This window comes from Onychomys torridus, chromosome 5 (genome assembly GCF_903995425.1).
Source record: "Onychomys torridus chromosome 5, mOncTor1.1, whole genome shotgun sequence".
Lineage (NCBI taxonomy): Eukaryota > Metazoa > Chordata > Mammalia > Rodentia > Cricetidae > Onychomys > Onychomys torridus.
The window spans coordinates 126,946,036-126,972,761 of record NC_050447.1 but is presented as its reverse complement, the minus strand read 5'-3'; the positions used below and the strand labels follow the sequence as shown (position 1 = coordinate 126,972,761).

General features: G+C 43.6%; 1 protein-coding gene across 1 annotated transcript in view; it reads right to left on the bottom strand.

Annotated features, from left to right (window-relative positions):
- Nucleotides 1–2,355: 2,355 nt before the first annotated feature.
- Sfxn1 (sideroflexin 1) overlaps nt 2,356–26,726 on the bottom strand; it is a 41,253-nt gene continuing 16,882 nt past the window's right edge. Inside the window, exons 3-11 of the mRNA XM_036188520.1 lie at nt 20,223–20,393; nt 18,177–18,275; nt 17,041–17,116; nt 16,407–16,492; nt 15,430–15,557; nt 13,917–13,966; nt 4,817–4,866; nt 4,306–4,353; nt 2,356–3,624 (exon numbers count right to left, since the gene is read on the bottom strand). Coding sequence (XP_036044413.1) covers nt 3,528–3,624; nt 4,306–4,353; nt 4,817–4,866; nt 13,917–13,966; nt 15,430–15,557; nt 16,407–16,492; nt 17,041–17,116; nt 18,177–18,275; nt 20,223–20,393 — 805 coding nt within the window. The 3' untranslated portion in view covers nt 2,356–3,527. The remainder of the gene's footprint in view (nt 3,625–4,305; nt 4,354–4,816; nt 4,867–13,916; nt 13,967–15,429; nt 15,558–16,406; nt 16,493–17,040; nt 17,117–18,176; nt 18,276–20,222; nt 20,394–26,726) is intronic.

The window sequence follows — 26,726 nt, the reverse complement described above, 5'->3', positions numbered from 1 at the left end:
GACTATGGAGCCTTCTATCTTTTTCTCTGCATTTCCTGGTCACTTCAGCAGCCTTACCCTGACACCACGAGCCCACACCTGAGAACAGTGAGTCCATCTAACCACAGACCAGAACTATTAAATCTATGAGACAAGCAACCCCTTTCTTTTTACTAGCTGATTAGCCTCAGGTATTTCTTATAGTGATTGGAAGAAAACATATACAAAGAATGCCACTAATCAGAAAGCATGCATTTTATAAATGGGAACAATAAAGGCTGGGCCCAGCTTTTCTGACTCTTAGACCCATGTTCTTGAGTATAATAAGTGAAGTGAGAATAAAGCTACAGGAGCAAAATCAACGCAGACATACGACCACAGAGGTTTAAAGCACTCAGCTCTGGGGTAATGATGCTTGCAGCTAGTGCTGATGACCCAAGTTTGACCTTCAGGGCTCATGGTGGAAGGTGAGAAGTAATTTCTTCCACAAGTTGTCCACACAGCCACCATAGCAAGAGACACATATGTACATGTACCCATACAATAAATGTCTTAGTCAGTGTTCTATTGCTGTGAAGAGACACCATGACCACAGCAACTCTTACAAAAGGAAGCATTTAATCAGGGCTTGCTTACAATTTCAGAGGTTTAGTCCATTATTATCATGGCAGAGAGCATGGTGGCACACAGGCAGACATTCTGCTGGAGAAGTAGCTGAGAGTTCTACATTTGGATCAGCAGGTAGCAGGAAGAAAGAGACACTAGGCCTGACTTGAGCATTTGAAACCTCAAAGTCCATCCCCAGCGACACATTTCCTCCAACAAGGCCACACATTCTATTCCTTCTCAAGTCGTGCCACTCCCTGGTGACTAAGCATTCAAACATATGAGCCTGTGGGGGTCATTCTTATTCAAACCACCGAAATAAATTTAAAAGAAAAGTATTTAAGTACTCAGCTCTGTATTGTTCATTGATGAATCACTTCTTAATCTCAAATCTGGATGTTTCTCTTGTTAGAAACAACAGTTCTGTGCTAGAATCTGACAAGTGAGCAAACTACACTGGGTATCCCAAGTGGCACTCGGCACCGAGGTTTGAAGCAGGAACTCACTTCCCCTGCAAGTTCACAGTCAACACTTTTCAATTAAACTAGTCAGGGGTGTGTGTGGGAGGGAGTGTGGGGGCGTGCGCCTCTGTGTATAGCAGTCTCTTTATGCTTTGGTTTTTCCTGTTTTTACCACCATATGTTATCCACCACAGTCCAAAAGATTACATGGACAATTTCAAAAATAAACACTCCATGAGTTTTAAACAGCTTCTAGTATTCCATAAAACTTGTGCCTAACTCATCAATGAAATTTTACCACTGTTCTTCAAAAGGACCTGTTTCAGTTCTTCTTTGGGGGTCCCTGAGCATGTCAGCTGTGAAGACAGGGGTACTCCCCTGTGAGGTTCAAGAGGGTGGAAGACCAGCAACTCAAGGCAGAAATACACTGTCAGTAAAAAGATCGGCAAGAACACAGACCACAGCATTAGGAGTTACTGGTGAAGTTACTCAGATGAAAGAACATCCAAACTGCATGCTTTACATATGACCAAAAGACAAAGTTTATTTTCATTCTGCATTTATTTGACATTTCATCAGTTAAACTGAAGTGAGACATTGGCTCTGACATTGGCAAGACACTGTGCTAATACTGATAGCTGCTAGTCAGTCACACACGCAACTCTATCTCACATTAGAGAAATATTAACTAGTCACCTTACAACCTTATTGCACTTCATGTGGCTTTGTCTTCAGAAGAAAAGGGTTTTGAAAAGAGCAGCAGAGATTGCCAATTTTCACTCATTTGTTCTTCTGTCTTCCTCCTCCTCCTTCTTTTTTAAAAAATAAATCATGATTAAACCACACAGTGAGTATTCCTATACAAAAGCATTAAGAGGCTGGAATTTCTAAAAACAAATTAGAAGAGCCAGCTCCACACCCACCACTTATTCCTCACTACCCCTGGGCTGACACGTGGAGTTTGTCAGTCTCCCAGCTGAGTTTCCATGTTCTCAGAGCTCCACACGCACTGGGGCAACAGATCAGTGACCAGCTGGGTGGGGCGGACCTCAAGGCCTTCAGCCTCGCACAGAAATGTCCTTTAAGCACCTTGTGGAGCCCTGCCTAGAACTCCAGGCTCTCACCACCATTTAAACAGAAGCAGTGATGGCAATGAGGCTCGTCCAAGGCCAGAATGTCACAAGAAGCCATTGCATTTCAAGTGGCTTAGCATTCAATGCTACAGAAGATTCAAGCAGCATGGGGGGAGGTATGAGAGCGTCAGATCCATATATCCTTTTAGAGAACAGAGAAACACAGACACAAGGCACACCATTTTTTCTTTATGAGGAAATTCAATCTGGACACATTATCAGGAGAAAGATCTACAGAAACTAGAGAGTTTCTAGTATTTTTTTCCCACTTACAAATCTCTGAATTGCAATGATTTACACTCAGTGTAACAAGTGGCTTGTCTATGACAGGGAACATCTACATACTTCCAACATGACCTCAGCTACACTTAACATGTAACATGTAAAAATCACTATGGAGATGCAGACATGCTATGTAATTTCATGGTCTTCAAACAAACAGGGTGGGATGTAACACAACATTCACTGTTGCTGACTTGTTCATTTATTATCTTTGTATCTTCATGAAAGACCCCCCCCCCAAAAAAAAAAAGGAAGGAAAAAAAGAAAAAAAAAAGGCACATAGGGACTGGGAACTGTAGTTTCACGTCTAAAAATACCCAACAAACCAGACCACACTGGTACTGATATACTCCTAAACCTGGCATTGTGCATGTTTCAGTTAATTATTTGATGAAAATTCATGATTATAAAGTATCTTTGAGGTCAGATTAATAATTTCATAAGAATACTAGACAAACTGAAAAGTTAACCAAGAGAATTCAGTACCATGAACACATGATAATTGCAGGAGTGACTTCACACCCTGCTCTGTGGCTGACTTCAGGAAAGTGTACGGAGTGTTTACCCTCTGAACCTCAATTTTTGTCACCATCTATTTTGGACTGGTTCGCAGCTAAACTGGAGACAAAGTTTCCTTAGTAGTTACACTTGTACATTTAGTCTTAGACCTTTTGTTTTTTCCCAATTCATGACTGAGACCTCCGTGGAACGGAAGTAGAAATGAAATGGGTAACCTTTCCAATGATTGACAACCAATGTTTACTGAGCTGGTAACTGGAGCACCTATGCTATGCCTACCAGTGCTTTTGAAAGCTCGAGGTGAGGGCTTTGAAAAAACGATATCATTAAAGTCTACCAGAAGGGTATGTTTGTAAATTACAACATGGTTCAAATGTCATGCTCCTGACTGGCACTGGGTGCCATGTCAAGGGGCAGCTTGACTCTAATGCAGATCTTTTAGAGGCTTTTGTAACTGGGAATGCCCCATCACATGGGATTTCCTCACTGCTGTGGCTTCGGGAGGTTCACAGATGGCAGGAGGAGCCTCCAGGGCTTGATCTTGGCTTCACAGGCCCTTGTTAAAGTACACGCGCCGTAATTCAGGATGACTCCTTCGGATGCTGGCTTGCAACTCATCCTCCAAGCTTGTCACAGGCATGGAACTGGGGCAAGGCAGAGGAAACAGGTTATCACAAGGGCAAAGCTAGGAACCTGAACTGAGGGAGAGGACACAGGTTCAGAGACCCAGGGCTGGTGCATGGACACAGCTACAAAATGATCATCCTGTGCCCTCCAGAGAAACAATCATCACAACAAAGAACTGTCAGAAGCCAATTGCTAAGCCTGTTTACCTGTTATTTCAAGCTGAAACTGTCTCATTGCTGGTAAGAGCACACGGCAGTGACACGCCTAGACCCATGTGACCACAGCACTGGGACAGTAAGCAGCGACCCAAGCTAAGGGCTGAGCTGTGGTCAGGAAATCCATTCTAGTGGACGAAAACCACAGATGTGCTTGTCTGTGGTGCCAATGAAAGGAACCTCATTAAAGGTTCTAGAAGCAAAATGTGTACGAGGCAACCTGACTCTCACAAAGGCTAAAACATTCCCATATGTAACAGTAGGGATCAGGAAAGAGCTGGGTAAAGCGAGTCCTGAGGTCCCACAGATCTGAGCTTGCCTGCTTAGTCTCTTCCTTTTAAGAGGATTCCCCGGCCCTTTAGAGTCCTGATTTTTTTACTACCGAAATCAGATAAGGGAATTTGTGTCTCCAGCTCATTTTTAAGATCGAAATTCACAATAATTCTGAAAACAAAAAGAAAAAAAAAAAAACCCACCACCTACCTCTTCTGAGGAAACAGAGCACAGCACAGGGGGGTGGCGAACACCAAACTTAAAAAATGAAACAGAATGGTAGGTCAGTAGGTTGAAGTGTCATTTCTTGGCTTCCTTCTCTATGTATTTTAATGGCAACTTTTTCCTTCCTTTAGGGCACAGGATTGCCTTAAAAACATGTACTGTTTAATCGCAAAAAGGATAAACAAGGGCACCAAGGACGAAGGGGTGGGTGACTGGAGTTTACAGGAGAACACCTAGGTAGCCCTAAATTTGGAGGTTCCTATGTTGGCAGTTTCCATCTTTTTAATCACTGGGGCCACATAGTCCAGGCGTTCTGGGTTGGTATCATTTCCAAAACTTCTCTTGTATCACCCAACCTTCCATAGGCATCAAAAATTACTTATATAAGTGTGATTTCTGTGTTGACTACTGTGATAACATATCATACACACCTATTGAATATATGCACACAATAATAATAGCAGCTACATTTTTTTAAAGGTTCACTTACACTTACCAAAAGCCAACCAACGTGACTTGAATTGGTGCACTCATCCACGGGAACCTCTGTATTGAGAAATACACCAGTGTGAATACTTCTCATGTGCTTCTTCAAGACAGTCTCGTCTGCTGACTAAAGAGCATCCCCATGGTATAAGACCCCATGCAATGGGATTAGTGAGCTCTTGGGCAACACTGCCATACTGGTTAGTCCTGACTTCATGGCCCAGAGCTATGGATGACCAAGCAGCAGCCACCGCTCCCCCAAGAGTTACTCGCCTGTGTACACGAGGTACCGGATTAGCTAGCTAGCATTTAATTATGGTCTATCTGCTGCTAGGGAGGTAGGAGAGTTTGACATGCAAGCTCAAAGAGACATGAACTTGCACTAAATCTCTGCCTCACCAGCACTGGCCAACTGTGTGGAAAAAGCAGGCAGAGACATAGTTTTGTTAGGATGCAAAATGAGCAGTCTCTCTAAGGTTGAGGATGAAGACAAGCCAGGAACCCAGGACAGTGACAGAGTGGGAGGAGCCCAGCAGAGTGGGAGGAGCCTAGCAGACACCATCCTCCATCGGTTTGCACATGCTCTTTCATGGATTTAGTTGCTGTGAGTAGGTTAAAAGTATTTCCAGGATAAAATATCTTTGCTAGTCATGAACAAGTAGGTTGGTCTTTGAGAAAATAAACATTGTTAGATATTTAGTTTTTTAAAAAGGAAAACACACAACATAAAGCATGATGAGACACGGGGTTATCTCAGTAAGACCACAGAAATTTCTGCAACTGAACTGTGAGTTGGTTGGGATGTAATCAGCCACCTCAGTTCTGAGTCACACAAGCTATTGCAAGACCACGTGCATAGAAGGCATACCCTGGTGCCCAGGGAGACTCCTTGGCTGAAAGGGACCACTGGGAGGGCCAACAGGGAGGGAGGAAAAGAGGGAAGAAAGAGGGAGGGAAAACATCATCAAAATGAAACCAACCCACACAGGCTATGTTGGGGGTGGGTGGGGCTTAACCTAAAAGAAAGAAGGAAAGAAAGAAAGAGAGAAAGAGAGAAAGAGGAAACTATTGCCATGTGCCACTTGACCACAGGACATGTTTTGAAAAATGCATCCTTGGGCCAGGCTGTCTGGGTACTCACTAGCATACATTCTAAATTCAGCTCACTGGGCAATATGATTTCAACACATTTGGTCCTCCTACCTCTACACAAATAACTGGCCAGTCTGTTTAATGAAGGATTTCCACAGGGAGATTGCAGGTGGCCATGTCAGAGGAGCTGCTGTCAGCAATGGAGCTTGTAGAATACGGCCCAGTGGACAGCAATGCCACGCTGGGTGCATCCCGGAGAGGCGAAGCCCTGGGAGGACTGTCTCCAGCATGCGCCTTGCTTCTGCTGTGGCCGTGTTCCTGCTGTATTTGGCATGGTGTGATTACTACAGGAAAGGACCCCACTGTATCTAGTCTAATGTGATTGTCTCTTGGGAAAACCACACTCCTCACCAGGCAATTTACTTGCAGATTGTAATGAAGATGACTTTTATAAGAGCAATGATGACTAGTTAGAGCTGTGATTTCACTGAATTTTCTGAGTTAGCCTAAAAGATTCAGGTGGTTAAGACAGTAAAGATGATTATGGAAATGGTTTAGGTTTTCTGCCAATTGCTCCAATAAGAGATTTAAAAAAAAAAAAAAAAAAAGGCTAAAAGTCACCTCCCCTTGGTTAGATGTGAGATTTGCAGACTATGGAAAATAAGAACAAGGAAGTTTCATACATTATAGACCCATCAATTCTGTCTGTGGAAAAACAGGCTGATAATCAAAGAAAGCAATTATGTTCCTGCACCCAAGGTTAGGCCTGAGTCCCTTGGTCATGTAATTTATAGAATTAATCATAGGCCCCAGTATGCACCTTGAAAAAACAAAATTGTGAAAGGAAATTAAATGACCCTATTGTGTGTAAAGAAAATAGATGGTTAGCTAACCACGTGTTTAAATTTTTTTTAAAAATAGGATAGGAATCTGCTACATTGAAACGGTAAACAACTGCCTGTCAGTACATGTAACTTGTGATCATAGTGTGATTTCTTCCTGTGTAAAGATTTTGTTTTTGGAAAATATGTAACTTGTGAAGTAATTTTTTCTTGTGTAGAAATTTTGTTTTAGGAGGTATAAAAGGGATAAAAGAAAAAGCAGTAAAGACATAAAAGAAAACATCAGGGAATATGTAGGACAACATCAGGGAATATGTAGAAGGAGAACATCAGGGAAGATGGAGAACAGGCATGAGATAGAAGAACAACTGGGAAGAAGACCGAAAACAAAAGGTAGAAGAACAGAACAGAGAAAGAACAGAGTAGGAAGAGCAGATAGAGAAAAAGTCTCCTGTGTGCATATGCTGTTATGCTGACTCCATGCCTCCTCTCCACTTGAGGGCGGGTCACTTGGCAGGAAATGATAAATTCTCACCCAAGATCCTCCTGGACATGAAACACCCAGGCCTTAGGGATGGGACAGCAGGCTAACTGTTGAGTGAGCTCACGTGGGCAGATGAACTTGAACTTGTAAGAACAGCCCCCTCATCTCTAGTGGACACTTGTCTGCCTAAGTAAACAGAGCCAGACATATCCAAGAGCACACTTGTGTGTCATCTCAGGATGAATACACACAAACAAAAGGCTAGCTTTGGTTGAGGGTTCTTCATAATGCCAAGGACTCTGGATAATTCTGACTTGCTTATAAAACCCCATCCATCCTTAGCCCCATTCCTGACTGTCTCCATGACCCCATCCTGCCTATTCCTCAGGAAGAATTTGGTCTGAGGCCAAGAAATGAGTGATCTGAGGATGTCCCATCTTTTACTACATATACACAAACCCCCTCAGGGTAGGGGCATGTCTTGCTTAACATACTGTGTAAAAAGGAGGCATATTCCACAAAAATCTTCAGATAAATTAAAAATAACATGCTAAATTTAGAAGATATACATCTTCAGATTGATATGGCTTAGGATGCATAGTGACATGGATATGTATCTCAATGTTAATACGAGTCTCAATTCTTTTCTTTTCTTTTTCTTTTTTTTCTCTCTCTTTTTTTTTTTTTTTTTTTTTTTTTTGGTATGTGGAGCTGAGGATCGAACCCAGGGCCTTGTGCTTGCTAGGCAAGTGCTCTACCACTGAGCTAAATCCCCAACCGTCTCAATTCTTTTCTAATGGCTCCCTTTCCATTAAATTTATTGCCATAATGTGTACAATGTAATTTGTGACCTATATGCACAGTTATGAGGCTGTCATCACAATAAAAATAATGAGCCCATCTTTCATATTAAGTGCTTTCCATGTTCTTTGAGCCCTTTTGGGATTCTGCTCCTTTCCTGGTCTCTGTCCCCTACCAAAGTTGTAGCTCTGACCTCACTATGCACCAGTTTACGTTTCCTAGGGTTCGAGTTTTACTTTTTTTGTATAGTTTCATGTAGCCCAGGCTGGCCTAAGTAAACTTACTACAGATCCAAGAATGATCTTGAACTGCTGACTTTCCTATGTCCACTTCCCAATCGCTGGCATTACAGGCGTGTATCACCAGGTTTGGATCTAGGGTTTTATATACAGTATCTACATTTTGTGTTGCTGCTTTGGGAATTCATGCTGTTGCTGCATCAGTAAATCACTGTTTTTCATTGACAAGGTAAGTATTCCATTGAATGGGTTGATACACTTTCCTGTTGACTTTGGGGCTGTATCCAGTTTGAGGCTGACATAAACAAAGCTGTGATTAACATCCATCTTTTATGGATATTTCCTTTTGTTTCTTTAGGGGAAATATTTAGAAATGGCTGGATTGCACTATAGCATATGTTTGTATAAATGGCTCAAATGTTTTCCAAAGTGGCTGAACCATTTTACATGTCCACCAGCAGGTCGTGAGAGTTCCAGTTCCTACACAGACTCATCAACACTTGTTACTGTCAACTTATAACTGTAGCCCGTCCAACAGGGATTTGATAACCACTCATGGGGTTTGATTTTAGTTTCTCCAGTGACTGAGCGGCCCCAAGCGTCTTCTGTGTTCTAGTTGTATATACTCAGTGCATCTGCTGGACTCTCGCTCACTTTTGCACTGGCATTTTCTTGTGGGGTTTTAAGTTCTTTATAAATTCTTGGTTCACATTTTTAGCAAACAGTTTGCTTTGCCACTTGTTTCACCTAGTCCATTTCTTGTCTTTCATTCTCTGTATAGTTTTTGAGAGAGAATTTAAAAATGTTTTGAAGTAGTCAAATTTTTCATTTTTTCTTTGGTCTTGTATTTAAGAAATCTTTGTCTAAACTCTGTCTTCAGTGATATTTTCTTTTTATACTTGAGTTTTCAGATTTAGATTTCACCAACCACGGGGAGTTAATTTGTATAGAGGGTAGAATCAATTCCCTACATACAACCCAACCACCCACAGATCCCCAACAAGCCACACTGTTTGCGATAAGCTTCTACAGAACACGTGCTACTGGCTGGTCCCCTGGGAGTCTCTGCCAACTTCAGCTCCTATGCATTCTCTGTCACCCCAAGCTGAAATCACCTTGTGCTGTCTGTGGCCACTGATTCTGAGCAAGAGCAAGGCTCATGCCCTGTTTCTGTGACTCTAGTACTGAACACTGTTTACCACAGGCATCTAGCAAAGGTCCCGAGTAAAGACTGTCTATGAATAAGTAAAGAATGTCACATTCATATCCATTGACAAACAACCCTGAACTGCTACTGAGTAAACACCACAGTCTATTTGAGAAACATAAAGATACAGAATTAAAAGTCCTAAGAATGACCTCAGGACCTAAATCTATCAGTTTTATTCCCAATGAAAGTGCCAGGGAACTTGAAGAGTATGAGGCCCATTTTTCAAGACAACTCTTCAAGGACACACTGTATTTTAGGCAGTGAACTTTTGGTTAGCTGTAGAGATTTTCATGAGTCACCTGCCCATAGCGGCTGTGTTTTCCCAGCCCTCCATTTGGAAAAAGATAAAATGCGGGGGAGGGTGAGTCATGCTGAACGTTCTCCAAGTGTTGTTGTTTAAGAAGCCGAGAATGTTCAATTGGTCTCATGTTAGGAGGGGAGCTTGATTATCACAGAAAAATCTGCACTTCCAAAAACAATGAGAAAATACTTCAAGCCACACTATCAAACAATGGCCACACTATCAAACAAGCCCCAAGTGGAAAGGGAATATGTAAGTGGAACTTGACCCTTGAACTTGGGAGTGGTAAGTGTACAGGGTTCTTCAAGAACACTTAGCCTTGACTGTTTCAAAGCAACATGTTCCTTGAAACTGGAAGAAATGAGGCTACAACCAGACTAGCTAGGGAGGATCTTGGAATGATCCTGAACTATTCTGGCCACATCTTCCCACCTTGCCACCAGGATTCCAAAGCCAGTGGCCTCTTTGGGGGTTGTGATGGAGGGCTTCTGAGTGAAGAGAAAGTGAGGTGGCACACTTCTAAATTGGAAACAACCATGCTGCCAACTATAAATTAAGATGGGGTGGGGGGAATCGGTGTGTGAAGATGTTTGCTGTCTGTGTAAGACTGGCAACCTGAGTTCAACACCAGGTATGGACATACAGATGGAAAGGGAAGCAACTCCAAAAAGCTGTCCTCTGACCTCCACGTGTGTGCTGTGGCACATGTGCACCCCCCATATATACATATACACAATAATAATACACTTTCAAATTTTAAAAAAGATGAGGTGGGATAAACTCAGGACATGTATGTCTTTTTTGGACAATGTGGCCGTGGTGATCAGAATGCTTGTCTCCTCTAGTCTTTTTCATGTAAGAAAATGCCAGGATATACACGCAGGAATTTCCATCTATCACAGCCAGAAAAATGTGCACTATGACTAACTAGACCTTCTGTCCAATATCTGCCATGGTAAGATTAGAGTTACCATGGTAACCATTCCAACACTGAGACCCCAGGAGTTCAAAGGCAGGAGAATTAGAATACTAAAGAACCAACTTCATGTCTCAGGTTCCCCCTAGGGCCATTTGTCTTCCATCAATGAGACACAAGCTTTCTTACAGAGCTGATATAATTCTAAGCCAGGATCAAGGATGCACACCAGCAGCCAGTGTGTGTACTGTGTCCACAGGCTGGAGCCAGTCTCTTCCAAATAATGTCCTTCCTAAAAGGGACAACATTCTCAGCCTCTATGCTACCATCAAGCTGCACTGTGCAGTATGTTCTGCCTGTTTGTGGGATCTTCTACTTAGTATGTTTGGACTGTGGGTGCTCCTACATAACCGGAGCATCAGCAGTTTACTGCTAACTGGGCGTGGGGTGGTACCAGGAAAGCTTGCATGGAGTGATGCTGCTTCTGAAGGTGGGTTGCAAACGGTTCCCATAGTGGCCTACAAAATCTTTGACCTGTTAGTCAAAGGACTGACAAGTACTATTTTTTTTTTTCAAAAGCCAGAAAAATGAACACAGAAGATGACAATATTCAAGAGAAGAAATCTAGCCTCACCTTAAAAAAAAGGCTTATTTTATTATTTTTAATTATGTGTGTGAGTGTTTGTGTATGTGCCTGTGTATGGATATATGTACTTGAGTATAGATGCCCTAGGATGTCAGAAGAGGGCATTGCATCTCCTGAGGCTGGAGGTACAGGATGTGGGTACTTGGGAAAGGGATGTGAGTCCTCAGCAAGAGCAGAGTGTGCTCTTAACCAGCAAGCCATCTCTCTAGCCCTGGTCTTGCTCTTAAAGGCTGGTATCACTTGCCTTTGGCAGGAGGGGATATTTGCCTTATTTAATATGTTCTTCCATTCTCTGTTATTTTCAAAGTCAGGGCCTTAAGATCGTGAAAAGTGAAAAGGCTGATAGATGGGTCAATCTATACCCTCAGCGCAGATAATCAAGAGATCCGGCAGATAGCAGCTCAGGATGCTGACCTGGTGTTGGAAGCCTCCCCACTATCCCACTGCTCTAAGACTTAGCCTCTGTGCTCAATTCATGTTGTAGGTTTTCTCCCTCAGAGTCTGACTCTGTTCCTGTACATCAGGAAGAGACTGACAGACGAGGGCACATTGGCTTGTCTTCAGATTACCTGAAAACCACAGAGATTTCTGACTGTCAAACTGCATGTGATGTCATCATCTATAGTTTATAGATAGAAGTTTTGTGTCAGTTATATATAAACTCTCAAAGATTTACATTTCCTAAACTTTGTACTAGAAAAAGACCAGTAAAATCTTCTCATGTATCTTCAAAATAATAATTAATTGCAGTAGGTTGAATGTCAAGAGAGGACACAATTTCATTTTGTTCTAGATGGCAGCCTCCCCTTATCCAAGCCCCCAAGCGGTTGCCTGGAACCCTGGATAGTAGAAGCCTGGCATGTACTATGCTTCTGCTTATACACACCTTCCCACAACCCAGTTTAACACAAACCAGAGACACTTAGGAATAGACAATCACTGATAACACAATTAATAGTTAGAAGAATTATTGTAATATAATGAAACTGCCAGCATGGCCACTTGCCCTTTGGGGCCATTATTACACAAGATAAGGGACACTGAGAAACGAGTACTAAGAGATCGTGACAGCTGACATGATAAGGGAGATGGCTGCTGAGTGACTCACAGGCCGCTAATGTGCACAGTGGCTAACCCTGGACAAAAGGCTGATTCACATTCTAGACAGGCAGAGGACAGTTCCAAAGGCTTACGATTTAAACCATATGCATTGCTGGTCTGTGGGATTTTCCACTTAACATTTTTGGACTGTGGGTGACCCTAGGTAACTAAGACCCAAAGGACCCATTGCCATGTTGACAGATTTGCTGCTTAAATATCAGCTACTGTTTCTGCCTTTTGTTGACTTGTGGCTGAGGCTCTTAGAAGCCTCTGGTGTGCAGCTTTCTGGAGAAGTGTGAGGTCTCTGGATTTCCTTTGACAATGCTCCAAGAGCAAAGAGACATTTTGTCAACAGTGACTCTGACATTACTGCATATTGCCACGTTACAGTGACAGAGCCTAGATGTTTCAGAAATATAGCTTGGGGTTTTTAATTCTCTATGTCCCCAGAATTTCCAAGAGAATGGCTGAACATTCCTGTCCCTTACCGCGGTCCAGGGAGGTACTTGCGCAGTTTATTTGCAGCATATTTTCTTAGCTTACAGTGTTTACAAAGTGTCCATTCAGCATTTGGCTTTCCTCCTCCTACTGGGGCCCATATGGAGCACATGGACCTATGCTATACATCACGATTTCATCCTAGAAGCATCTGGTCTGGGACAGCATCCCTCCTCTCCAGTTTTATGTATGATACTCCCTTGCTTTTACAGTTCTGCTTTTAAGACTCAAATGGTCCACCCCAAGGCAGCTGCCATGTTCACAGTACACATACTCCTCCAGGGAGGGCCAGGGCCTCTGCTCCTAAGTATGTCTCCACTCAGCATGATATGAAAGAGCCATCTTATCCCACTGTACCCCAATTGGGCTAATCCTAGAACCAACAATCACAATCTGTAGGGCATAGAGATGGCATACAGCCATGCATACTTTCTTTTGATATATCAATAAACTTTTAGATATGATTACCAAAGAGAAATACTAAATTCCATGCTCCATGAAGTTATTATTCCAGATGGTTCCATTACCGATACTATAGATAATTCCCTATGTCCCAAAGTCACTGCCATCTTCTCACTCTGACCTAGCTAGGCATGCCACAGATGACTGGGTGGAGAGTCCACTCACTGCCTCCCACAGCAGAAGTCTTCATACCTTCTCAAACATCCGAGAGTGGAAAGAAGACGCGTTCAGAAGCATCTTCATATTTATGTAAGTGTCCAAGGGGAACTGGCCTTCAGGTTGTCACTAACTATTCTGTTCAGTGTGAAGTCTGAAAAGGACTCACAGCTGGGTGTGGTGCTACACACCTGTACTCCCAGCACTTGGGAGGCGGAGGCAGGTGAATCTCTGTGAATTTAAGGCCAGCCTGGGCTACAGAGTGAGTTCCCGACAGTGAGGACTATGTAGAGAAACGCTATCTCACAAAGGAAAGAAAAAGAGGAAAAGGGTTCCCAAAATGACAACGGAATGGGTCTTACCTTCAGAAAGGCTTTCTTTTCCAACGTGTTCATGATAAATGGAGGGATGGCTGTAATAAAGACAGGGCCATTTAAATCTTTACTTAACGCCTGCCTTCAGTTGCACTTCTGTAACACGCTGATAGAAAGCTCTGTCACTTTTAGGCTATTACATTGGCAGAGTGAAAGACCCAAACCAAAGCCAACGTAGAACTGGAGCTGAGTGGAAACTGGGGTGCAATACTGTTTTCAGGACGTCTGGAAATCAGGGCTCAGGAGATGTATTGGGGGCTCAACAGCCTTTTCTTGGGAGTGACAAGCCTGCTGGTCCCTAGATACGATCACAGACCACACTGGCACCCCACTAGAGTATAGAGGGGTTCCTCAGGTCAATCAGATAATGCTGATCTCCTCCAGTTAGCTGAAATGCAACATGATCAATGCTGTCTCTCAGTATCTACGAGGACTGGATCCAGGACTCCTGTGGTTACAAAATGCGTGGATGCTCAGCCTTAGAGCTGCTGTCATCTCTAGGTGAACTGTGGCTTACAGACAACATGCACGATGTGCAAAGAGTTACAAGAATAACAAGAAGAAAGCCTGAATGTGTTCAATACACATATCTTCCTTTTGGTGGCTGGTTGACTCTGGATGCTGAGTCTGCGTACACACAGGGTCAACGGCAGAATGTTCCTCAGTTTTCCTTTATGTACTTTTGCTGGGCGGTGGTGGCACACGCCTTTAATCCCAGCACTTGGGAGGCAGACACAGGTGGATCTCTGTGAGTTCGAGACCAGCCTGGTCTACAAAGCGAGTTCTAGGAAAGGCACAAAGCTACACAAAGAAACCCTGTCTTGAAAAACCAAAGAGTCCCTAATCAAAAAAACCTCAGCTCTGGGGGCTGGAGAGATAGCTCAGCAGTTAAGAGAACTGGCTGCTCTTTCAGAGGACCCAGGTTCAACTACCAGCACCCACATTGCAGCTTACAACTATCTATAATCCAGCTCAAAGTGATTTGACACCCTCATGCAGACATAAATGCAAGCAAAACACCAATGCACATAAAATAAAAATCAATAAATCATAAAAAACCCCTCAGCTCTGAAATGTTCCATAATCAGTCACCTTTCTCAACTCACATACATCAGCTACAATGCATAACTACAATATGCAATGTTTGTTGCATGTATGAAGTCATTAGCAATATTGCATAAAATTATTTTTAGGCCACATGTTCAAGATGTATAGGTATCATAAACAAACTTCAAATTTAACTTTGGGCCCCCTGAGAGGTACCTCATTTTATTTATATGTAAATGTTCTAAAATCCAAACAAACCCTCAACCTGGGAGACTTCTGAAAGCCCCAAGCATTGTGGTAAAGGATGTCCCATTTGTACCACATATTATTTACTTGCTCAATGGCAGGTTCCACCATCAGAAGGTAGTTTTCACAAAGGAGAGTGCTGTTAGCTGTCTTGTTTACTGATAAAGGCTTGGCATGAACTACACGCAGGACCTCCAAGCTCACTCACCCATGCCGGGGGCTGCCATGAGGATCCTGGAGATGACCACCTGTGTGATGGCTTGTTTTGCAGCATTGGTTGATTCTCCCAATCGGGTGCCATTTTCATCAGTGACAGGAATGCCAACTTGGAGTTCCCTGAAGGGCAGAACATATGCAGAGGGGTTCACAGGTGCCTCGAGGCAGAACCCTGAAGGAGGGCTCTGGTGAGGAAGGTTAAGTGCCTCCTTCATCCAGTTTCCCACTCAAGTGTCATTTTTGGCACTGATAAGTCTATTTTTGAATATCACGAACAGGTTCAAGCCTCCTGTGATAGACATGAAGGGAAAATAGCAGGAGTACTCCTTTCAGAAGGATGTACCTTTCCAATAATAATATGATTTGAGGGGTGGATATGCTAGCTCAAAGGTGACGTTAATTTCTGTGCTCAGGTACGAATCTGAACAACCTTCTAAATCAGAAATAGATACAGTACATAGCGTTATTGAGCATCTCATGTATTGACAGTCATTGCAACACAGCCCTGTTGGAGATTCATTAGCTACATACAGTTCCTCACCCTGGGAGCCAACTCCTGCTACTGCCCTGTTCTTTTGTTATCTGTCCAAATGCTTATTCTTTCTTCTCTTTCAATTTCTGTCAGTTCTAAAAAAACATTTTCAAAGATGAAGATTAAAATGACCTTAAGCTGCATATGAAAATTCCAAGGGAAAACCAAGAAACTCGTGGGTTTCTCCATCTCTAGTCTCAATCTTACAGAATTTTTTTCTGTGTAGAGGGTGTAGACCTTTGAAATAGGAAGCCTATGCATTCTAAGCCTCTAGGCCTCTTTCAGCCCACTTCAACAAATAGGAACCCAATGGGTTTGCCCTTACCAGCCCACTCTATTTTGAAGCAAATCTCAGATTTCATGATTTCATCTACACTATGAGAAACTCCCCTGTAGGGCCCAAGTCCTTGCCTGGTGCCTGTGTCCACCCCTCTTACCTTTGCCTCATCAACGGGATGTTAATGCAGTTAGCAGCAGCTACGGCAGCAAAGGGGACAAAGCGTCCTATCAGTGGTGAGACGTGCTGTGGGAAGATAGTTCCACAAGTGTCAGCTTGCTTTTCCCGGATGGCTGGATGGAAATTCTTACGTCTTCCCAACATCATCACAGTCCTGGCTGTATAGAGCCAGGCCAAGGGGCCTCAAACCTGTTGCTTAGAGGTATTTCTGTATCTTTGGCAAGGACATACCGAGACAATGCACCCACCTAAGACACTTTGATAGCTTAGTCTGTGTGGCTGGAAGCACATCCCCAAGTCCCAGAACTTTGATTTCAGAGCCAGCTCTTCTACCTCTTCAAGCCCCCCACTTCCTCCACCCCAGTCTTAGGAGGGTTTTTTTAGAGAGAGGCATTTATAACTTAATTCATAGAGCCAGGAACAGACCAGTCTTGGTTGAGGCTACTAGTTATAACCCTTCCCCAATCCACTAGAAGATACAATTAAAATATGCAGCTGAAGATGGCTACAGGAAAGCCAAGTGGCTGCAATATTTTTGAGAAATAACAGGGGCACCCAGAGTGACAGGTGAGAACAAGTTAAGACGCTCTGCCATGGAAACACAACTAACGTACCTTGGTTAAGGCATTAAGTCCTAGGGCTGTTGCTACAGCACCAGTTGTTGCAGAAACATAAGCCGTACCCAGCTCACTGAAAAAAAAAATAAAGACATGTAAACGATGGGTGTAGGTCAGGGATCATGAACACAGGATCTGAAGAATCTGAGGAGGCAGGAGTGTATGATCAGCAGCGGAGAGTCTTCAGAGTAACATTTGGGGTGACTCCATCAGTGTGGGAATCCAGAATGCAAACACATCCCTAACAGTGGGCTACAACCCCAAACAAGCAGACATGCAGATGAAGCACCCATGCAGGTGAGGAAGGAGAGGAGCTGTGGGTGTGTGGAAAGCTGTGGACGGAGCAAAGGCTCTGGGCTAAGTGTTTGGGACACATTTGCACAAATCAAAACTATCATTCAAAACATTAACGTACACACAGAAAGCAAAGTGCAGCAGGACCATCTTAGAAGGTTAGTTCACTGTACAAAAACAGTTCAAGTTTATCTCTAACGTGCAGCGGAGGCGAGCTGTTCTGCTAATTGTGAGAAACACCACTGGGTGGCAGGATTCAGCATCCTGTGCTCCATTTGATGATAGCAGAATACTGGGCGTCAAAGGCAATTTTCCAACATAAACAGGACTGTTTCAATTGTTGTGCAAATTATATCTATAGTTTTAATTAATCTCAGCTTGGCAAATATATATATGTACACACACACACACACACACACACACACACACACACACATTCTAATACAGGAGACAAATTCATAAGTTCATTGCTTCCTTTGGACTCCAGCAATGAGGTGCTTTTAAAGTAAAGTGTCTATAAAGTCCACCCCACTGCAAAGCCCCTTCTGCTTTGAGACTGGTGGCTTTGACCCATGCAGCCCCAAGGGGAGTTATTTAACAGAGGTCAGGCCTGAGGACTGCCTGGTAGGCATTCTGCAGGGCCCCAAACTCAGGATGTAAGAGAGACAGCACCAGCCCACTAATAGCAGATGACATCGGAGAAGGCAAGACAAAAGCAGAAAGTTACTCCAACAGAGGGAGGAGGAGAGGCACTGCACAGAGCGAGCAAGCTATGTGTTCAAATGCATTGCTACTTAGGGAGCACAGGCTCATGGAGGACGGGTCACCCACAGCCTTACTTTACTGAGAGGGGAGCATCTCCACTTCTATTGGTGTAATTGACAACAGCATTGAAGGACTGGTTTATCCACTGCCAGAAGAGCACAGCTGGTGTGGTCCTAAAACAACAACAAACCATCACATACCCTCCAGCACCAGTGAGCCTCCCTTCATACAGAAAGAAAATGTCCAACACCAACTGCCAGCAAAGACAGGTACTAGGCAGGGAGGAAGTCTGCAGCCACAGACTGTCTACTCTGACACCCAGTTTCCTTATCACCAAGCTCACAGGGCTTCTGTCTTTGGGTTTCTATTGCTGTGATAAACATCATGACTAAAATCATCTTGGAGAGGAAAGAGTTCATTCCCACATCACTGTCCATCATCGAAGGAAGTCAGGGCAGGAACTCAAAGCAGGAACCTGATGCAGAGGCCATGGAGGGGTGCTGCTTACTGGCTTGCACTCCTTGGCTTGCTCAATCTGTTTTCTTATAGAACCCAGGACCATCAGTTCAGGAGAGGTACCACCCACAGTGAGCTGGTCCCTCCCATATCGATCATTAATCAAGAATGCCTGGCAGTCTTGCCTATAGGCCAGTTTTATGACAAGGTTTTTCTGAATTGAAAGTCTCCCTTCCCAAATGACTCTAGCTTGTGTCAAGTTGGCAAGAAACTAGCCAGGACAGCTTCTATCATAAAGAAATAAATTTATAAAAAGCCCAGCACAGGGTAGACAGAGAAGAGCCCTTTTCTTGGGCAAACAAAACAAAACAAAGCAAAACAAAACCTCCAAACCCAAAATAACTATTTGCAAGCGAAGCAGGCTTGGCCCTTCTTATGCTGTGTCTATATCTATTCCAACACCCAACACACCTGTGTCTACAGAGACAAAGAATAGAAGAGTTTATTTCTAGACTTTTTTTCTATCTCATTTTCTTTAGGGCCTAAGACTTAGAGAAAAATGTCAACTTCTTTTTAAACAAAGATTTTATTTAGTGTCCTGAAAAAAAAGCTTCATTTATTCTTATCTTATGTGTATGAGTGCTTTGCCTACATACAAGTATGTGCACTGTGTGTCAGATCCCCTGGAACTGGAATTCCAGACAATTGTGAGCTGCCATGTGGTGCTGGGAACTGAACTGGGGTCCTCTGCAAGAGCAGCCAGTGAGTGCTCTCAACTGCTGGGCCACCTCTGTGTCCCCTGACTTAGCATCGTTAGAGGCAAAACACACCTTTAAATACAGCGGATTGTGGTTTATTTACTCATTTATTATTATTATTTTACTTGATTGTTTTGTCTGCCCAGAATGACTTCAAACTCATGGCCTCCAGTGCCTTAGCTCCCGCATGCTAGGATTCTAGACATGAGCCCACATGCCCAGCCAAAACAGGTGTTTATTTTTACTAATCATGCCAGGTGCTGCTTACTAGAGCGGCAACATATACTCAGAGTGGAATTAAAGATGAAATGATATCTTTCTTATGTTAAAGCAATACCACCTCATTTTATTAATTACTTTCGTTGTTGTTATTGTTAGATTGAGACAGGTGCTAGCTGTACAGCCAAGCTGGCCTCACACTCACAATCCTCTTAGCCTCCCAAGATCTGTGGTTACAGGTGAGCCACTATACCCACCTCCATCTCATTTTCAGCTGTTCTAAGTTCTAGTTAATTTTTAATTGAAATTTTTATTTATTTTGTATACATGTGTATGCACGTGGAGGTCAGAGGATGGCCTGCAATAAGTGGGCTCTCTCTATGCACTAAGTGTTTCCCAGGAATTGAACTGCGTGTTCAGATTTGGTGGACAGTTCAGGTTTGGTGGACAGTGCCTTTACTCACCGAGCCATCTTGCCAACCTTACATTTATTTTAAATTTTTTTTTTTTTTTTTTTTTACTGAATATACTTATAGGATACAACATGTTTTGACACACACAGAATGAATTCATCATTCTTGTTAACATAATCACTGTGACATTTATTTCAGTAAAATTTATATTAAAATATCCTTCGAATTATTTCAATAGTAAATTAATGAACACCTCTCATACACTGTAACTTACCTGTAAAATGTCATCATGCAGCCCGTGATGGTCATGTTCATTGGGACTTGAGCTGACATTCTTCCTATCAGAATCATCTTTTCACCCGTGTCAGGATGGAAAGCTGAATCATACACATACTTTGCTCTCCACAACTCATTTTCTGTGAGGCCAGCAGGAACGATTCCTTGCCTAGAAAATGACATCAAAAGTCCTGGCAACTTTTCCATGCATATGACAACTCCATTCAGATACCTTACCTTGAGCTTCAAAACCTTACTGCACCTATGGGACCTAGCAGGTCTGTTTGAGTGGTGGTGGTGGTGATTATTATTTTTTAATTATTTATGTGTCTGAGCTTGTAGGGTGTGGAGGAAGCCCTGAGAGCATGCATATGACAAAGAACAAAGCTGGATCCCCATTTGGGCCAGGCTCAAGAGGGATGGCAAAGGATGGGTCCAAGTATGACTGATCAGTGTGTATAGAGACTAGCAACTGCAGCTTCCTCCTCCAGGCCATTTAGAGACTCAGAGTGCTCATCAACACAGACTCCTACCTGGAACAGCTAGACTCTCCTCTGTGTGGATACCTAATAAACACCCGAGGTTCTGGGTTGCCTACTAGGCGCCCTCCATACAGCCCACATCACCACCTGATCCCAGTTTTCCTGTATGTGTGTCTGTCCTTTCTTCTTTTCCTCCCTGCCCTTAGTCAGAGTTCCAGAAACCAAGCTGCAGGTTGTGACAGCAAAAAGGCATACCTTTTGCTCTTGAGTCTAAGTTTGTCTTAAAAAACAGCAGGAATTTATCCTAAGTAGGTGTCTTGGTTAGGGTTTCTATTGCTGCGACAAAACACCATGACTAAAAAGCAAGTTGGGGAGGCAAGGGTTTATTTGGCTTACACTTCAGCATTGCTGTACATCACTGAGGGGAGTCAGGACAGGAACTCAAACAGGGCAGGAACCTGGAGGCAGGAGCTGATGCAGAGGCCATGGAGGGGTGCTGCTTATTGGCTTGATCCTTATGGCTGGCTTGCTCAGCCTGCTTTCTTATAGAACCCAGGACCACAGCCCAGGGATGGCATCACCCACCATGGGCTGGGCCCTCCCCCATTGATCACTAATTGAGCCACAGCTACCTCACCTCGCCAGTTCCTCAGCTGGTCTTGTTTCCTCAGACTGGAAGCTTCTGAGTCCTCATCCAGAGTGGATCTCAGCTGAACTGTGCTGCTCCAAAGCTTAAAAGCTTAACCAGCCAAATGCTAAACCAGCCAAATGCTGCTAGTTTCTGGTCTTCACGCCTTATATATCTTCCTACTTTCTGCCGTCACTCCCTGGGATTAAAGGCTGGATTTCTGGGATTAAAGGCGTGTGTCACCATGCCTAGCTGTTTCTAAAGTGGCCTTTGTCGATGCTTTCTTGTAACACGATGGTCCTGGCAATTCTTCTCTGAACAAGCAGCAGTAAACCCTTTGTCCCAGGTAGCAGCATCACCGCAGTCACCAATACGATGAGAAGGAGCTGGCAACTCAGAGCAGCAGCCGATGCCTCCATAGTCCCACTGCCACCGTTTGTAGCTAGTCCCCAGCCAGCCTAAGCTTCTCCTTAGCAAGCCTCTTAGGCCAGCCTCAAACTTGGGATCCTCTTGCTTCTGCCTCCTTCAGTCAATCCTACCGGCGAGCACCACCACAACCGGCTGAGGGTAGCGCAAACTGGCAGACTGCTGCTAACTTGAGAGAGACAACTAAGAAGCTGTTTTTAGCTCTGTTTTAGAATCTTTTTTTTCTCAGGTTTTAGGTGGAAACTCTTGCTAACACGTTGGGTTCCATTTCTAGTTGGAGACCTTCTTTCCAGCCCCCGCCAAGCCCTGTTAGTCCAACAACCCACTTATAAAATAAACACACAGACACTTATATTATTTAAACTGCTTGGCCATTAGCTCAGGCCTACCATTGTCTAGCTCTTACTCTTATATTTAGCCCATTTCTATTAATCTATATTTTGCCACGAGGCTTGTGGCTTACCAGTACCTTACATCTTCATTGTCATGGCAGCGGCTGTCAGTGTCTCTCCACCCAGCCTTCCACTTCCCACAATTCTCCTCCTCCTTGTCCCGCCTACCCTATCCTTCTTGCCTGGCTACTGGCCAATCAGCACTTTATTTTAACCAATCAGAGCAACACATTTGCCAAACAGAACATCCCACAGCTGTAAGCTGACACCTAAAACCAGCCAGTACAGTAAGAAAATGTGAAATTTGCTCACTTTACTTCCTGTTGGCTAGTTTCTATCAGCTGGGGTGTGAGGAGCATGGGGCTTGATTTTAGGCCTCTGCTGTGTCTCTGCTTACCTGCAGAGAGAGGACCACACTCACCATTTTAACAATAGTCATCTTAACTGTTGGTGGGATAAGTGTTGTTCCTTCTAGTACTCTCCTTATGCTGTGTCTTCCAGAAAAATCCTACAGTTATTTTTCTAGGTCTTATAGGTGATCACAGCCATGCTGATGGAAACTGTTAATAGGAGAAATGTGCCGCTGTGACAGGTGAGACTTCCTTCTAGTCTGACTGCGCCTCTAGTTACTTTGGTTATTTTAACTCTCACACACTTCTGAGGAAGGGTGTTCCCGCTCTGCCTCCTTCACTCTTGTGGGCTGCAAGAATATATTATAGAGATTCAGCTGGATATCAAAGCTGTACCTAGAAATTTCAAGGTATTTTTCTAGAGGCAAGCCATTTATGATGGAATATTTGGTGTTATCCAGTTTTTAATATTTCAGCTGTCTTCTGCTATGGAATTCTTGCATGTCCAAATACTTCCAGACCATTATGGCAAACAGCTAAGCTTCTTGAACACTGTTCTACTAGGTACTAATACCCCCTACAGAGCCTAGGAGACAAGCAGGCGGCAGATGCATAGCCTTGTTTCTTGTAAAAATGAAGCTCAGACCATCCCTTGCCTTCAAGCCTAGTGGCATTCCAGAGCAATTGACTGAGGAAATAGGACTTTTTGCATAACCAGGTGCAGAAAGGACTGGAGCGAATTCCAGAGGAGGACACAGAACCCTGTGGCCAGAAAGAGGAGAGGAAGACAGAGATTCTATAGAGAGTAAAGCAGATCTCTTGTAGAGTTTATCAGGGCCAAGGGTAAGGGGCCAGGAAGGATATAGATGGAGGACAAAGGGACGAAGATCAGGTCAAAAGCATAGGTGCTTACTAAACTATGAGGACAGGAAAACTAGGCACAGAGAGGAGCTGAGTGTGAGGACAGGGCTGAAGCTATGTAGATAGAATTTTGTCATAGAGGAATAAAGTTAACAGACAAAAGAATGCAGTGCATGTAGATTCTCTCAGATACCCCATGCTATATGTAGCGTCTTTCTCCGAGACTCTGGGTGGACTTTTCTCAGGGCAGGAACTTGGAAAAATTCTGTTATCCTTACTTTACAGACATACACACTTAAAAAATTTAAACTATGTAGCAGTGTCTATGTGTGGGTATGTGCACATGAGTGCAGGTACCTGCAGAGGCCACAGGTGTTGGGTCCCCTACAGCTGTAGCTAACAGGTGTTTGTGAGCTGCCCGAGGTGGGTGCTGGGTACTGAACTTCAGTCTTCTGTAAGGGCAGTATACACTCTCAACCTCTGAGCCATTTTCCCCACCCATATTTTGTATCTTTAAGTGTTCTGATGCAATGTGAACTGCTGTCAGTGTGCACGCTGATGCTGTATGTAGATTAAAAGCAGACCCTCTCATCACATTTATTTGTTATTTCAAGGTGATTAGGATATTGTCAGTTGCAAAATACAATTGCTTCATCTTTTTAATATCCCTGCTTCTTAGTTTCAAAGTGTTTTTGAACAGTGAAGATTAAGGTGCCCTGGACTTCTTACCCTTGATGCCTTGGGCTGCATGCTTTCCTATATGTGTTCCCTTAGTCATTAATAGAGGTTCCAGGGGAAAAGAAATGCAAGTTCAAGTTTGGGAAAAGGTATTAAAGAGTCCTACAGACCCAGTTCCTAAATACTTTGGAAACTGAAAGCAAAGCAGGGTGGGGTGGAGTAGGGTGGTATATGACAATATGACATCATCAAGACTGGGACTGTCTCAAATCTCACTTGAGCAGTTTTTCTCCTTTCTCCCTCCCTGCAGCATGTGCTAAACACAGCTTGATGTCCGGGGTAGAGTACTAAACACAGCTTGATGTCTGGGTTAGAGTACTAAACACAGCTTGATGTCAGGGTTAGAGTACTAAACACAGCTTGATGTCCGGGGTTAGAGTACTAAACACAGCTTGATGTCAGGGTTAGAGTACTAAACACAGCTTGATGTCTGGGTTAGAGTACTAAACACAGCTTGATGTCCGGGGTAGAGTACTAAACACAGCTTGATGTCCGGGGTAGAGTACTAAACACAGCTTGATGTCCGGGGTAGAGTACTAAACACAGCTTGATGTCAGGGTTAGAGTACTAAACACAGCTTGATGTCCTGGGTTAGAGTACTAAACACAGCTTGATGTCCGGGGTAGAGTACTAAACACAGCTTGATGTCCGGGGTAGAGTACTAAACACAGCTTGATGTCAGGGTTAGAGTACTAAACACAGCTTGATGTCTGGGGTTAGAGTACTAAACACAGCTTGATGTCAGGGTTAGAGTACTAAACACAGCTTGATGTCTGGGTTAGAGTACTAAACACAGCTTGATGTCAGGGTTAGAGTACTAAACACAGCTTGATGTCAGGGTTAGAGTACTAAACACAGCTTGATGTCAGGGTTAGAGTACTAAGCACATGGACTGCTGTCAGGGTTAGAGTACTAAACACAGCTTGATGTCAGGGTTAGAGTACTAAACACATGGACTGCTGTCAGGGTTAGAGTACTAAGCACATGGATTGCTGTCAGGGTTAGAGTACTAAGCACATGGATTGCTGTCAGGGTTAGAGTACTAAGCACATGGATTGCTGTCAGGGTTAGAGTACTAAACACATGGATTATCAAGGTTAGAGTACTAAGCTCATGGACTGCTGTCAGGGTTAGAGTACTAAATACATGGGATTATCAAGGTTAGAGTACTAAGCACATGGACTGCTGTCAGGGTTAGAGTACTAAACACAGCTTGATGTCAGGGTTAGAGTACTAAACAACATGGACTGCTGTCAGGGGTTAGAAGTACTAAGCACATGGATTGCTGTCAGGGTTAGATACTAAGCACATGGATTGCGTGTCAGGGTTAGAGTACTAAGCACATGGACTGCTGTCAGGGTTAGAGTACTAAGCACATGGATTGCTGTCAGGGTTAGAGTACTAAGCACATGGATTGCTGTCAGGGTTAGAGTACTAAGCACATGGACTGCTGTCAGGGTTAGAGTACTAAGCACATGGATTGCTGTCAGGGTTAGAGTACTAAGCACATGGATTGCTGTCAGGGTTAGAGTACTAAACACATGGATTATCAAGGTTAGAGTACTAAGCACATGGACTGCTGTCAGGGTTAGAGTACTAAACACATGGATTATCAAGGTTAGAGTACTAAGCACATGGACTGCTGTCAGGGTTAGAGTACTAAACACATGGATTATCAAGGTTAGAGTACTAAGCTCATGGACTGCTGTCAGGGTTAGAGTACTAAGCTCATGGATTGCTGTCAGCGTTAGAGTACTAAGCTCATGGACTGCTGTCAGGGTTCAAGTACTAAACACATGGATTGCTGTCAGGGTTAAAGTACTAAACACATGGATTGCTGTCAGGGTTAAAGTACTAAACACATGGATTGCTGTCAGGGTTAGAGTACTAAGCTCATGGACTGCTGTCAGGGTTAGAGTACTAAGCACAGGCGGCTTCAAGCCTTCTCAGCACACATGAACGTCTGCTATTTTCATAAACAGTGCGCGGCCCATCCGAAGTTGAGCTTAATTATTTAATTAAACACATACAATTCATGAAGAGTTTCTACTGAAGTATCGTTGTTTTTACTGTGTAATTCTACCTGGTTCTTCTTTGGGAATAAAGAGAAGGGATTTAGAAATTCTGGTGTGGCTTGTCGGGGCTTTTAGCACCACATTAGGATCACATTTCAGATCAAGTTCCTGTCGTTCTAACAGTCCCATTCTGGTGCAGCTCTAGCTGGCTGGTGAATGCTGGCTGGCTGTTCCTCACTAGATCTATAGTCAACACTGGATTGTTCTGATCCACTTACCCTAAATTGTCCCTTGTCTGGTTTCTATACAGAACTTCTGCTTCTTTTTTATTTAATTTTTAAATTTCATCTCTTACCTACTCAAGAAGAGTTCTCAGGGAGTGTGTACCTGGTTCTGGCATACTTTTGTTGCCTTTGCTAATGATGGCAGTCTGGTATAAACCGCCTGGCTGCAGCCCTCGGCTGGACACTGCACGTGCTGACTTGCTCACCACTGGGTGTGCGGATGACAGATAACTTTCTTATTGTGTTCATGGAGCCAATTCAGGGGACAAAAGGGACTAACGGCGGTGTGGGGGTAGGAGGGGACAAGCAGGCAGGAGCCTATGGGA